This window comes from Dromiciops gliroides, chromosome 1, assembly GCF_019393635.1.
Source record: "Dromiciops gliroides isolate mDroGli1 chromosome 1, mDroGli1.pri, whole genome shotgun sequence".
NCBI classification, from domain to species: Eukaryota; Metazoa; Chordata; class Mammalia; order Microbiotheria; family Microbiotheriidae; genus Dromiciops; species Dromiciops gliroides.
The window spans coordinates 62,258,728-62,273,079 of record NC_057861.1 but is presented as its reverse complement, the minus strand read 5'-3'; the positions used below and the strand labels follow the sequence as shown (position 1 = coordinate 62,273,079).

General features: G+C 43.8%; 1 protein-coding gene across 8 annotated transcripts in view; it reads left to right on the top strand.

Moving 5' to 3' along the window:
* Nucleotides 1-8,767: 8,767 nt before the first annotated feature.
* Nucleotides 8,768-14,352, top strand: part of UNC13A (unc-13 homolog A) — a 96,766-nt gene continuing 91,181 nt past the window's right edge. For all 8 annotated transcript variants that reach the window (XM_044003432.1, XM_044003452.1, XM_044003445.1 and 5 more), the window contains exon 1: nucleotides 8,768-9,053. In XM_044003432.1, the coding sequence (XP_043859367.1) occupies nucleotides 9,032-9,053 (22 nt within the window). In that variant the 5' untranslated portion in view covers nucleotides 8,768-9,031. The remainder of the gene's footprint in view (nucleotides 9,054-14,352) is intronic.

Genomic DNA, 14,352 nt, shown 5'->3' with positions numbered 1-14,352 from the left:
ATACAAGTCATTCCCCAATTGATAAATGGTCAAAGGATATGAACAGGCAATTTTCAGACAAAGAAATCAAAGCTATCTATAATCATATGAAAAAATTCTCTAGATCGCTATTGATCAGAGAAATGCAAATTAAAACAACGTTGAGGTATTACCTCACACCAATCAGAGTAGCAAATATACGAAAAACAGAAAATGTTGGATGTTGGAGGTGATGTGGGAAAGTTGGGGTGCTAATCCACTGTTAGTAGAGTTGTGAAAAGATCCAACCACTCTGGAGAGCAATTTGGAACTATGCCCAAAGGGCTATAGAACTGTGCATACCCTTTGATCCAATACCACTGCTAGGTTTATATGCCAAAGACATCCCTGAAAAGAGAAAAAGACCTATTTGTACAAAAATATTTATAGTAGCTCTTTTTGTGGTGGCTAAGAATTAGAAATCAAAGAAATGCCCATCAATTGGTGAATGGCTAAACAAATTGTGGTACAGGATGGTGATGGAATAGTACTGTGCAATCAGAAATGACAAACAGGATGATTTTAGAAAGGCCTGGAAAGACTTGCATAAACTGATGTATAGTGAAGTGAGCAGAACCAAGAGAACATTGTGCACAGAGACAGCAATATTGTTTGATGAAGAATTGTGAATGACTTAACTATTCTCAGCAATACAATGACCCAAGACAATCCCAAAGGACTATTGATGAAACATACTATCCATTTCCAAAGAAAAAACTGATTGATTGAACACAGACTGAAGAATGCTGTTTTTCACTTTCTTTCATTTTTTTCTTTTACTCAAATTTTCTTGTGCAAAATGACTAATATGGTAGTGTTTTACATAATTGAACATGTATAACCCATATCTTATTGCTTAGAGCCTCAAGGAGGGGGGAGGGAGGGAGAGATAGAATTTGGAACTCAAAACTTTAAATAAGAATTTTTATTATTAAAAAAAATTTTTAAAGAAATGATTCAGTGCAGATAATGATAACACTTTTGTTGGAGTATACAGAACGGAAGAGTCAGAAAGACTTTTGTTCAAATTTTACCTCAGACCTAGGCAAGTCACTGAACCTCTCTGTGCTTGAAGGGGTTGACCTCAGTGGCCTCTGAGGTTCTTTTTATTTCTAAGTCAATGATTCTATGAATCCATGACCACTAAAGGGGCAAACCATGAGTGAGCATGAAATGGATTTATAAAGTGAATATTTACACTATGACAGGACTTTATCCTAACAAAATTGGAAGTAAATCTTTCTTGTTGAAGGAAATAATTTCATACTACTCATCATTTCTAAGCCCAGAATAGACTAAATAAGAGAGGGCACTGAGGAGTGACTCTAATTGGAAGAACCTAAGGTCACTGGAAATCTCTACTTAAGTCAAACTACAGAAATTACACCGAATAACAAAATGTACGTCAAAAGACAACAATGATGTCTCAAATTACTTTGAAAAAGAGATGGACATACTTAGACTGGAATTTTGAAAAATATTTTTCTGTTTGATAAACTATCCCTCTAATTAACAGACTAAAGTATAGCCAAATATAACAAAGTAATTTTGAAAAGCTGGCACCTGCTAGAAGCATCATGAATGACAATCTCCTACAACATTAGCAAATAAAGTAAAAATATTTCAGGGCCTGCATGCAACAGTATATGTGGAGGTCATTGCCTTGGTAAGAACCATAGGAGAAAAAGGAAGATAATAAGAAATGCCCCTAAGGACCAGAGTTAAATATCACCAGGGCAGAAGCACTGGGAGATTTTATTATCTTGATAGGTAGTTCTGTACCATGAAATATAAAGGATATAAAGGCAATAAAAAGAATTAATCCAGGATGGAATAGAAAAACAAAAGATATGTGAAATTCTAGATTGCCTGACTTGGCAATTGATGCAAAATATTTATTAAGTTTCTACTATATACTGTTCGAAGCACTGGATGATGATAGCTAATATTTATATAGGGCTTTAAGGATTACAAAATGATTTACAAATATTATCTCATTTTACTTTCTTAATAACTTTGAGGGATAGGTGCTATTATCATCCCCATTTTACAAATGGTGAATCTGAGGCCAAAATATAGTAATGAAGAGTCTGAACAGTGCAAAGAACAGAATAAACAATTCAATATCAAAACAAAAGAGTTTGCTACAGAGGTTTGAAAAATAAAGAAATCAGGAGGGAGGGAGGGAGAGAGAGAGACAGAGACAGAGAGACAGAGACAGGCAGACAGAGACAGACAGAAAGAGAGAGAACTCCCAAATAAGGAGGATGTGGAAATTTTCTGGTCATCTCTATGACCAAAGAAGTTCCACATAATGAATACACAAATGGAATCAAATAAGAAATAAAACTTGCGCACCATTCTCATATTGAATAACAGAATTTTTACATGGAGAGGTGACCTACACTCTAACTTCTCTCTAAAATGTTTCACAGTGGTCTGTGAATTATTAGTAAAGCATCTTCCTATCAGATGCAAGTCTGATCCCATTTGGGGGGGGGGGCAACGAGGGTTAAGTGACTTGCCCAGGGTCACACAGCTAGTTAAGTGTCAAGTGTCTGAGGCTGCATTTGAACTCAGGTCCCCCTGACTCCAGGGCCAATGCTTTATCCACTTCACCACCTAGCTGCACCCCCCGCCCCCATTTTTTTTTAACAGAAGGAATCACTCACTATCAGAAGATGAAGACACAAAATACCCCTTCAAATACAGGCCAATTAAGTGTTTATATACTTTATGCAAATCATTCACAGTATGTATCAATCAAAAAATATTTGTAAACACTTATAGGAAAACAATAGATTGGATGAAGAGGAAAAAGGATGTACCAAAAAGTAAGGTTATAAATAGCAACTTCTTATGCTTCCTTTTGTGTATTCTCTTCCCTCCTTAGATTGTAAGCTCTTTGTGGGTAGGGACTGTCTTTTTTTCCTAATGTGCATCTCCAGGGCTTAGCACAATGCTTAGCACATAGTGGGTGCTTAATAAACATTTATCGAGTGACTATTTATTTATCTATTGAACAAGTCATCTTGAAAATACCATAATATTTGCATTGCCTTTATTGGCTATTGCAATGCTTCTAACTCAGTCTCACACTCACGGCTTAGTTATAATATAGCACGAAAATGTAAAATAGAGCCAAGTATAGTAAAAATGTGAGAGTATTTGATGTCCACGTGGAAAACTATTCTCTACGTAAAACATGCCATCAATGCAAGAATGGTGAGAATTGATATAAAACGTCATTTTTTTCAAGGAGACCATTTATACCTATTATTATTCTGCCTAGCCTTAAGCTCACTATTATCTCTCCTGAATAAAACTAAATAAGGTGACATATATGGATAACATCAATGTATATGAATCTGCTGAGAAGTACAACAAACAGTTCTTCAACTATTTATTTTTCTACCTAGCCTTTATTAAACACTTACTATATGCCAAGCACTGAGAACCCACAGAAAAACCAAAACCACTCCTCCTCAAAGAGCTTAGATTCTAATGGATTTATATCCTAATTAGTTTACATTCATTTCAATGTATCTTTTCCCACAGCTCCCTCCCCCAAGGTCCTGGAGGGGTAGTCAGAATATTCTTTGTTATCCACTTTCACTTCCACATTCTCCCTTTACCTCCTTCACTCAGCAACCTTTCCACACGTTGTGAATTATAATGGCTATAGCACAATAACTCCCAAGTTGTTCTCCCTCCTTTCTCAAGGATGCTTCTGTCTAAGAAATCTTCTCTTCCCTAATTCCTGTCCTTTTAGGAGGGGACTTGAATAGCCACATCAAGGTCCCACCACATTCCCTAACCTTCCAATTCTTCAGCCTCCATAAATCTCGTGAATTATTCCTTCACTCCAACTCAGCCACATATATAGTTGGTTACATATTAGACCTGACCGTTATCCACAAGTGTTCTACTTTTCTAATTAGTATCTGATATTCCATTATCTGAACTCAACCCTCTATCATTCTACCTCTCCTTAAGGAGAGCTGTTACTGGGGGCAGCAAGATGGTGAAGTGAATAAAGCACCAGACCTGGATTCAGGAGGACCTGAGTTCAAGTCCGACCTCAGACACTTGACACTTACTAGCTGTATGACCCTGGGCAAGTCACTTAACCCTCATTGCCCTGCAGAAAAGGAGGGCAGCTAGGTGATGCAGTGGATAAAGCACTGGCCCTAGATTCAGGAGGACCTGCATTCAAATATGGCCTGAGACACTTGACACTTACTAGCTGTGTGACCTTGGGCAAGTCACTTAACGCTCATTGCCCCACCAAAAAAAAGTTTTAAAAAAAGGAGAGGGGCCGCTAGGTGCCGCAGTGGATAAAACACCGGCCCTGGATGCAGGAGTACCTGAGTTCAAATCCGGCCTCAGACACTTACTAGCTGTGTGACCCCGGGCAAGCCACTTAACCCCCATTGCCCTGCCCCAGCCCCCAAAAGGAGAGCCCTTACCACTCCTAAACCTGTTCTCTTCAAGAGAGGACCTGTTGGTCCTCACCAAGATTCCCCAAACCTCCACCCCTCAATATTTTCTTACTCTTTTCTCTGACTTCACTTTCCTTCCTCTCTAATCTCAACGCAATAGTTAGCCATTTAAAACTCTATATCATTCTCTGGTCTTGAATCCTTTGCTTGTTCTGTTTATCTCTTGCCAAATGTCAGCCATGGATTACTCCCATCACTGGCTTCTGCTCCTATTCATAAGCAATTGAACCCAGCTGGCAGATGTCTCAAAACTGTGCCGACTGGGTATATTACAAATTCATGTTATCCAACCTCAGCTCATCCCTTACTGTAGAAAGGAAGTCTTTTCATTCTCCCCTGATTGATTTCCTATTTCACTTCCCAGAGAAGTGATTCCAAACCTTCTCTTTCCTCCCCAAGCCTCATACATCCCTCTGACCCCTCCTTCTCAGCCCAGGACACCACCTCTTACTTTACTAAGAAAAGTGAGGCCATTTAATATGTGTTCCTTCTTCTCTCATTCTCTTCATTTCAAAACCCCTTGAGATCTTTCTCACTTTTCCAAGTCTCTAACAAAGAGGTGGCCCTTCTCTATGCCAAAGCAACCCCCTATAAATGTACTCTTTTTTGTTTGTTTGTTTGTTTGTTTTGTGGGGGGGGGCAATGGAGGTTAAGTGACTTGCCCAGGGTCACACAGCTAGTAAGTGTCAAGTGTCTGAGGCCGGATTTGAACTCAGGTACTCCTGAATCCAGGGCTGGTGCTTTATCCACTGCGCCACCTAGCCGCCCCCGTAAATGTACTCTTGATCCCATCCTCTCCTATCTTTTCCAAAGGGTTACAGCATTAATCATCCTCCCCATCTTTCTCCAATCTTCAGCTTCTTCCAATCTACAGCCTCTTTCCCTTCATGACCTTCAAACATGTCCATCTCCCTCATCCTTAAAAACTGTTCACTAGAATCTATCATCATTGACTCAGGTTATCTCTGTTCTCTTTCTCAGACAATCCCCTAGAAAAAGTTACTTGTACTTTGCTGCCTCTACTTCCTCTCATCTCACTCACTATTCAACTCTTTGCAATCTTGCTTCTGTCCTTATCACTCAACCGAATCTGCTTTCTGAAACTGCCAATAATCTCTTAATTGCCAAATCTGTCGGTCTTTTCCTCAGTCCTCATCCTTCTTTACCTACCTACTGCATAGGACATTGGTGATCTTTCCCCACCCCACCCTCAATACTCTTTTCTCTCTGGGTTTTTATGTCACTGCTCTTTCTTTGTTATCCTGTCTGTAAAACTGTACTTTCTCACTCTCTTTGTCTGGTTCATCATCCATTTCTTGACTCCTAATTGTGAATGTTCCCCAAAGTTCTATTCTGGGCCCTCTTCTCTCTCTACATTCTCTCTTGAAAACTTTAGAGACTCCTGGGGATTAACTATCATTTTTGTGCAGATGATTCTCAGTCATCATGTCTAAAGCTGAATTCATTATTTCCTCTGCCAAACCCTCACCTCTTCCTAAGTTCCCTATTTCTGTCATAGGCATCATATTCCTCTCAAGTCTCCCAGGTTCATAACTATGGCACTAATCCTGGATTCCTTACATTCCTTTACCTCACATATCCAACATGTCATACATCTGGCCTTTCCTCTCCATTCACACAACTACCACCTTAGACCAGGCCCTTATTTTCTTTCTCCTAGATCATTACAACACTCTCTTCCTACTCTAGTCCAGCCTACAAACTACAACCAAAGAAACTTTCCTCTAGAATAAATCTAACTCTTCTACTCAAACCCAGTAGTAGATTGTCTCTAGAATAAAACGTAAATTCCATCGCACTTACAAAGTTCTACCCAACCTGTCCCCAACTTACTTTTACAACCTCATTGGCTATTATCCCCCCTGTCATACTCTGCAATGCAGACAAATTATTCTTCACTCTGTTCCTCACACACAGGAAATTCCATTCCTCCCATCTTTGTGCACTGGATGTCCTCCATGCTTGAAACAAATCAATTCTTTCCTCTCTTCGTTTAATATATATTTGAATCTCACAACAATCCTGTGAGGAACTTATTACAGGTATTATTACCCCTATTTTACAAATGAGGAAACCAAGACTCCAAGAGATTATGTGATCTAATTATCATTGCACAACTAGTAAAGTAAATCTCCATTGCTGGGAGTAAATTCGTCTCACAGAGACCCACACTGGCTCCACTCACCTTCTACAAGCCAAATTTAGGAGCATTTGCCAAGTGCTTACTATGTACCTGGCATTGTGCCTGGGAATACAAAAGCAAGCAAAGAGAAATACAGCCCCTGATCTCAAGGAGCTTATATTCTAATGGACGAAGACAACACAGAAAAGGGAGCTGAAAAGGATGTGTGTGTGTGTGTGTGTGTGTGTGTGTGTGTGTGTGTGTGTGCGCGCGCGCGCGCGCGCGCTCGCGTTTGCATTAGAACTCCAGCAAGATACCTACCTGCTTGGGCTTGAAGGCAAGATCAGCAAGCTTGGAAAATGAAGGAGGGCTGATTTGGGACCTTCCTCAAAGTACTGAAGAAGAAGGTAGTTAGAACATGGTGGCACCATTGAATGAAGCAAAGTTGCTTTGGGCCCTTTCTCAAAAGGGAAGTCCTCACAACCTCTCTCTTTCTCCCCCTTCCCCAACTTCTGGAAAGACTGATTTAAGCAAGTGCCAGACTCCTCATTCAGTCCTTCTACAGTCATTGAGTGTCTACTCTGTGAAGTCTTTGTCCAGCAGATTAATTAAGAGATGATTTGCTTAACAGAAGAATTATTCCCTTTACAAAAAGCCTTGTTTAAATTGCTGCTCCCCAGAGCATTTCATATTAGGTTCAGATTTTTAAAATCCTTTTATGTAGAACTGCCCTTTTTTCATCTTTGTATCTCCAGCATTAAGCACAGAACAGGGCCAGACCAGAAGGCTTTTAATAAGTATTTGCTGAAGCACGTAAACAGGGAGATTTGGTAAATCAAGGGGCCCCTGACCATCTTCTTCACACTCTTCATTCTGTCCAGTCCCAGAGAAGTGGGTGGGGCCATCACAAAGTAGAAAAAGAGGCTTTTGCCTTTTAGAAAAAGTGGCCCTAGCTTCCTCCTAACCACTTACCCTCGTCCTCCCACTTACATTATCAAGACTTTTCTCTGAATAGAATTTCTGAGTCAGGGAAGCACAAAATGATATACACACAGTGAAAAAGAAAGAGGAAGGAGGGGGGAGGGAGGGAGGAAGGAAGAAAGGAGAGGGAGAGAGGGGGAGAGAGAGAGAGAGAGAGAGAGAGAGAGAGAGAGAGAGAGAGAGAGAGAGAGAGAGAGAGAGAGAATCTACTGTTCTCAAACAGTATTTGAAAGACTGTTATTTGGAAGAGTATTTGGAAGAGGGATCAGCTTGTTTGGCTTGGCCCCAGAAGGCAGAATGGGAAGTAAGAGTGGAGAAGTTGCAAGAAACAGATTTTGGCTTAATGCAAAAACAGCTTTCTAACGATGAGAACTGTCCCAAAGTGAAATGGGATGGGGGTGGTGTGGGGGAGGCTCTCCCAACAGTGGAGGTCTTCAAGCAAAGATAATTACTCCTTAGGTCTGCTGTAGAGGGGATTTTTGTTCAGGGATAGGTTACACTAAGATGACCTTTCAGGTTCTTTCCAAATCTGAGGTTCTTATTCTGAGACAAAGAGACGAGAGAAGAACAAAGACAGGTGGGAGAGAGTGAGAGAAAGTGAGCCAGGGACCAGAAGCCGTAATTAAGAGAAGAAGTAATTAAAGATGGAAAAGACGCAGATTTAATAAATAACTTTTGGTTGAGTGAAGATGCTTTTGTGAACAGAGGTGATTAAGCTGATTCGATTGGTAACATTACCTGAGGAAGGCCAGGGGGAAGATTGGGTCGTGAATGGTGAAGAAACAGTAGGAGAGGAACAGAAAGAGAGAGGGAAATGCAGAGTTAAATAGAGGGTTGAGAAATGACAGATGAGACAGAGGCCCTCCGACCCAAGGGAAGAGAAAGATCGAGACCACTACATTTATTAGCCTCTAGGGATTGTTCTGAGGATACAAATTTTTCCGGAATCTGCCCCCACCCCACCCCAGCACCCAGCGCAAGCCCTGGGATTGTAGGGTGCCTTTAAAAGCCCCGCCCCGTACTGGTCTCTCCTCCTCCCCCTCTCCCCATCTCCTACTCTCTCCCTCCCCCTGCCCCCAGATCAGGCGTTCCCAGGCCCCTCCCCCTGTCCCCCACCCCCTGACGTCAGGAGCTGTCCGCGGCCCCCGGTGCTGAAACAAAATGGCTGGTGGCGGTGGAGGCAGGGACCCGGCGTGAGCGAAGAGCCGAGCCCAGGGAGCTCGGGAGCTCGGGAGCCAGCAAGCAGGGAGAGCCAAAGAACAGGCCGGGTAGGGCTGGGCTGGGATGCCACAGCTCCGCGGGCGGGCGTCGGCACATAGGCAGCCTCCCTGCTGAGCTCCGGGTCCCCCCCACTCCGCCCCCAGCCCCGGGCCCGGCCCCCAGGACCATGTCTCTGCTCTGCGTTGGAGGTGAGCTGAACCGGTGTGGGGATGTAGACCCACACTCTCCACCCCCTGCCCCCGCCTCGCTTCTGGGGTTCTCATGCTCTGGGGCTGGAGTGTAGAAAGGGTGGGACTGTGTGGGGAAGAACGGCGGGGTCACTTAGAGCTCCCCCATCCCACCGCCTCCAGGCTGCTCACTCGGGTTCACACTCCTGGGGTGAAGGTTGAGCGAGATCTGGATAGCAAGGGATGTGAGGGTCCCTAGCGCTCCCCTTTTCCTTCCTCCTCCGGACTTCCCGCCAGGGTTGCATGCTTGGGGTGGGTGGGGGTGGGGATCTGGGGAAGAGAGTGCCGTAATTCGAGTGCCCAGGTGGACCCCCGATCCTACACCCACCCACCCGCAGTTTGTCCCTGTCCCACATTCTTTCTGCAAATGGCTGGGTTCTGGGCCCGGGCAGGGGTCCACTCCCCCTCCCCCCACCCCCACCCCGCCTAGTTATAGCTCTCCACTCTGCGCTTGGAGATTCTCCAGCATGGGGTTCTCTCCGTTTCTCGTCCTCGTTACAAATTTAGGGCTTCCCCCCCTCCGAGGGGTGGTTGTGTGTGTTTGTGGGGGGAGCTATTTTTGTTCTTTCTGTGAGCTACCCACGCTCTGCTCCTCTCCGGAAGCTGGGCCTGGGGCTGGGACTAGGTGTGTGTCGGGGGCTGGAGATAGGGTGGGGCAGAACACTGCCCTGGGGAGGCGAAGAAAGGATTTTTGTGCCAGGGGCCCCAATGCTAGGGAACCAGTGAGCTCACGGGGCCCAGGCAGAGGAGCTGCCAATGGAGCTCAGTACTCGCTAGGTACTTCGGCTTGAGGAGACCTTTCGAAGCAGACTGGCCCTTCGAACCCCTAGTCGGGCTTAAGCTTCAGAAGGCTGCCGCCACCCCCTCCTCATCTCTTCTGCCAACGTGCCCCTCTCCCACTTCCGAAGCTTCATTCACAAACCCTCTCCCGCCTCGGGCACCGCCCCTCAGGGTGTCTCCCCCCCCATCCCTTATGCAAATCGCCCCTGACTGGCGTAGTTGGCATGCTCGTTTAAAGGGACAGTGGCACTTGGAAACCTGTCTCTTTCACCTGTGAGGTTCGTGGGTGGGGTACGGGTAAAAGGAAGAAAGTCTCAGGCAGTCAGAGGTCCTGGAGTCCAGGGCCCTGCTTCTTAGAAGATTGGGGGATGGGGGTAACCAGGGGAAGACTATTTCAAGTGGGATGAATCATACCCCATCTCTAATCTAGCTCTGGTCTGAGAGTCAGAGATCATTCTCACCCCCATTTCGGGGGGGGGGGTGAGAATAAGGGGTGTGTGTGTAGGGGGTGAGACCCATAGCCTTCTGCTGTTGGAACCACCTTCCACCCAGGAAGGCATAAATGATTCTAGCTATTCCAGCTGGCACTAGGGGTAGGGGGAGTGTGGGAAGAAAGACTTCGGAGGCTCTTGATTACCCCTGGTCCATCTGGCCCCCAACCCCCCTCCCAGTTCCTTCCCCTGAGGAACCCCTTGTCTTCCCTCAGGTCTACATCCTCCACCCAAAAGGGGAGGGAAAAAAGAGAAAATGTATCTGGAAGATTCGCCTGGAGGAAGAGGAGAGGGAAGGGAAAGGGGGAGGAATCTTACCACAAACTCTGACGCATGTGTTTGGGGGGTGGAGAAGGAGGGGCCCGGGCACTGGGGCTCAAGTGATGGAACTGAGAGGTCAGGAGCCTTTGCTCCCACCCTGAATCAAGAAGCATGATTCCAGACCCTAGGTTAGGGATCTGGGGAAGGCTGGCACTAGGGCTAGCCAGGGAGCTCAGAGCTGGCCTGATTGGCATCAAAAACCCAATGCAGAGAACTCAGGAAGCCTTGGCCCCGGCCTGAGTATCTTCCCACACCGACAATGGAGCACAGCTTGGAGGGAGGGCTGTTCACTGGGAAAGGACCCAGCTTTGGGTATTTCAAATTTGTATTTAAAATTGTTGTCCCTGGGGAAAGCTGGGTCAGCATCACCTCTACCCAGATAAACACATATCCAGGGGCATACACATATATGTGCACAAATATGTGTATGCAACACACAAGCACATAACCACATGGAGATACATGTGTGCGTTTTACCAGACACACATGTTCATACATGTATGGGGTCGCATACATATACACACATACATGCACTGAGTCACATTGTGGTGTACCAGAAAGAGTACTGGGTTCCAATCCCAACGCACTTACTGACTGTGTGTCCATGGGCAACTCATTTTACTTCTTCCAAGGCTAAGTTTTCTCATCTGGAGAATGGGGATAATATTTGTGTCACCTACTTCATATAATTATTGTGATAAAAGTGCTTTTCAAACTTTAAAACCCTATAAAATATGAATCATTACACACACATATATGCACCCCACAATCATCCACACAAAGCATACTACCATAAATATATACATATGTATATAAGCATGCATATATACACAGAAACATAAGTAAATGCATGAATATACTTGTCTTACTTAATTTTTCTTAGACTCAGTTTACTTATCTACAAATACTTATAGCTTTATATTTAAGTGGGATAATATATATGTTAAGTGCTATGTAAACTACTTAAATGTCAGATATTATTATGGTTTTCAACTTTTTCCCCATTCTGGTCACTATCCTCTGGGGGAGTCAATGTTATTCCTCAAATGTTATACCCAGAACTGAATTGAAGTCCAGATGGGGATCTGACCTGGGTAAAGCTGAACTATGAGCTTTCTCATTTGCTCTCAGACTTATTAGCTCAGACTCTTCGGGGCTGGGAACATATCTCATTTGCTTCCTCATCCACATGTGTACCCTCCCCCAATGTGGCCAGGCCTCTGGAAGGTATTCCATTCCATTGAGCAGTTTCCACTCCCACTGGGACCCCAGAGACTCTTTAATTAGAGTGCTCTTTTCTCAGAAGCCCTCAGAAGGAAGTGGGGAAATTAGTCTGATCTGGAAGTTCCAACCTCATAGAATATTTGGGCTGGGAAGGCCCTTAGAGATAATTTGCTCTAACCATCTCATTTTCACATATGAGTAAACTGAGTCCTGGAGAGAGGAACTGACTGCCCAAGATCCAAACAAAGGGCAAGAGGGAAGATGTGTCCATTTTCCATGCAAAGTCTTCCCAGAGAAAGTAGGATTTTGGTAAAATCTTCAAAGCTGGGTAAAGAGAATAAAGGAGGTCATAATTCAATTATCTCCTAAGTCATACTCATTCAGACCAGTTCAATCATGGGTATCACATTTTAAGAAGAACATTGTTCCTTCAGAGGAAGATATCCAAATGCTAGAAGTTTTTTAAATTGAAATCGTGGCAGACAGTTACAAAACCCACAGCATATATTATGTCATCTAATCATCATTACCTCTGTGGGAAATAAGTGCCACAGGCATTATTATCTCCATCTTGTAGATCAGGACCCCGAATTTAAGAGAAATTAAGTGACTTGCCCAGGGTCACACAACTCAAAATGGTTAGTAGTTGGTTTTGAACCCACATCTCTTGAGGCTTAGCTCTTGCCTACTTGCTGACCGCACTGCTTCTCCTGACATGTAAGGATCAGATGAAGGGGCTAGTGATGTTTAACCTGAAGAAGAGGCAACTTAGAGGGGCAACGATAGCTGTCTTTAAGTATCTGAAGGGTGGTTGTGTGGGAAAGGGATTGAACATGCTTTGCTTGGTCCCAGAGAGCAGAACTGTGAGCAGCTGGAAAGGACTAGTTAGTAACAGGGAGGCAGATTTTGTCTTGGTAAGAGCTGCTTCCTGATATTAGAGCTGCCCATCAATGAATCAGCCTGTCTCAAATAGTCATGGTTTCCACATAGAGATATTCTATGGGTAGAACAGTGACTCCCTGATACCTCTAGGAGCAACTACAGACTCCTTGGTTTGGCATTTAAAACCCTTCACTCTTCTCCCCTATCACTATTCCTCCCTTTCATGAACTCTGCATTTCAGTCAGACTGACTTTCTGGCTGTTCCTCACACGACACTCCATTTCTCATCTCTGTGCCTTTGCCTTGGCCTTCCTCCATGCCTGGAATATACTCCCTCCTCAACTCTCGGAACCCCTTATTTCCTTCAAAACTTAGCTCAAACACCATTTTCTGCATGAATCCTTTTTCAATCCTCCCAGGTGTTAGTACTCTTCCTCCTCTAAATTATCTTGTATTCATTTAGTACATACACATGTGTATATATAAATTTCTATGTGTACACACATATATATTTGTAATATATGTGTGTATATGTACACATATACACTAATTATGTATGTACATGTTGTTTTTCTTGATAGAATATAAGCTCTTTGAGGGCAGGGACTATTTCATTTTTGCCTTTGTATACCTAGTACCTTGCATGTAATAGGTGCTTCATGAATGCTTGTTGAATGAATAATGTTGTAAAAGGGTCATTCTTCAGGGAGAGAGGGTAGACTAGGTGGCATCCAAGGTGCCTCCCAGCTCTAGGATTTAGAAAAGAGAAAGGGCATTTTCTTAATCTTATCATCTCCCAGACCCCCCCCCCCCATATAATAATCACAATAGTTCTCTTTTGCTAATCCATCTTTGTCTTCAGAACAGTCATTTATTTTTCTCTGTTGCTTCCCATTTTAGAGCTGGAAGAACCCATCCCTTTCCCTTATAGACATGCTCTAATCATCTGAAGGGGCAAAGAAGTCCTCACATCAATTCCTACTTGAAAAGTCCCTGAGCTTCCTTATTCTCTAACCCCACTGTTGTTGGAAACTGATCAGCACAATCCCAATATTTATGAAGGACTTTCTGTGTGCAGGGTGTTGTGCTCAGACAGAGAAAAGGTCTAGCTATGATACGGTGCTTATCCTCAAAAAGCTTCTAGTCTAATAGAATAAGAGATTTATGGGTGGGAATCCCACCCCTTCATTTTAGAGATGGAGAAACTGAGGATCAGTGACTGGCTCAAGATGGCATAGCTAATAAGCACTGGAGGCCTGATTCAAACCTAGCTCTTGGTGGAGGCCTTTGAATGCCAAGCAGAGCATTCAATGTTGTTTACAGGGATTCTATAGAAAAACCTTACCCCAGACACTTATTAGCTGTGTGACCCTGGGCAAATCACTTAACCCCAATTGCCTTAAATATCCGGGGCCATATTCAGTCGTTCTGATATCTATCTTGCCACCAGACCCAGATGGCTCTGGAGGAGAGAGTGAGGTTGGTGACTTTTCACAGCCCTCTCTCACTTTAATTCAATTCAGTGCAAGTCATGACATCACCTCTTGATCATGGTCATGGTC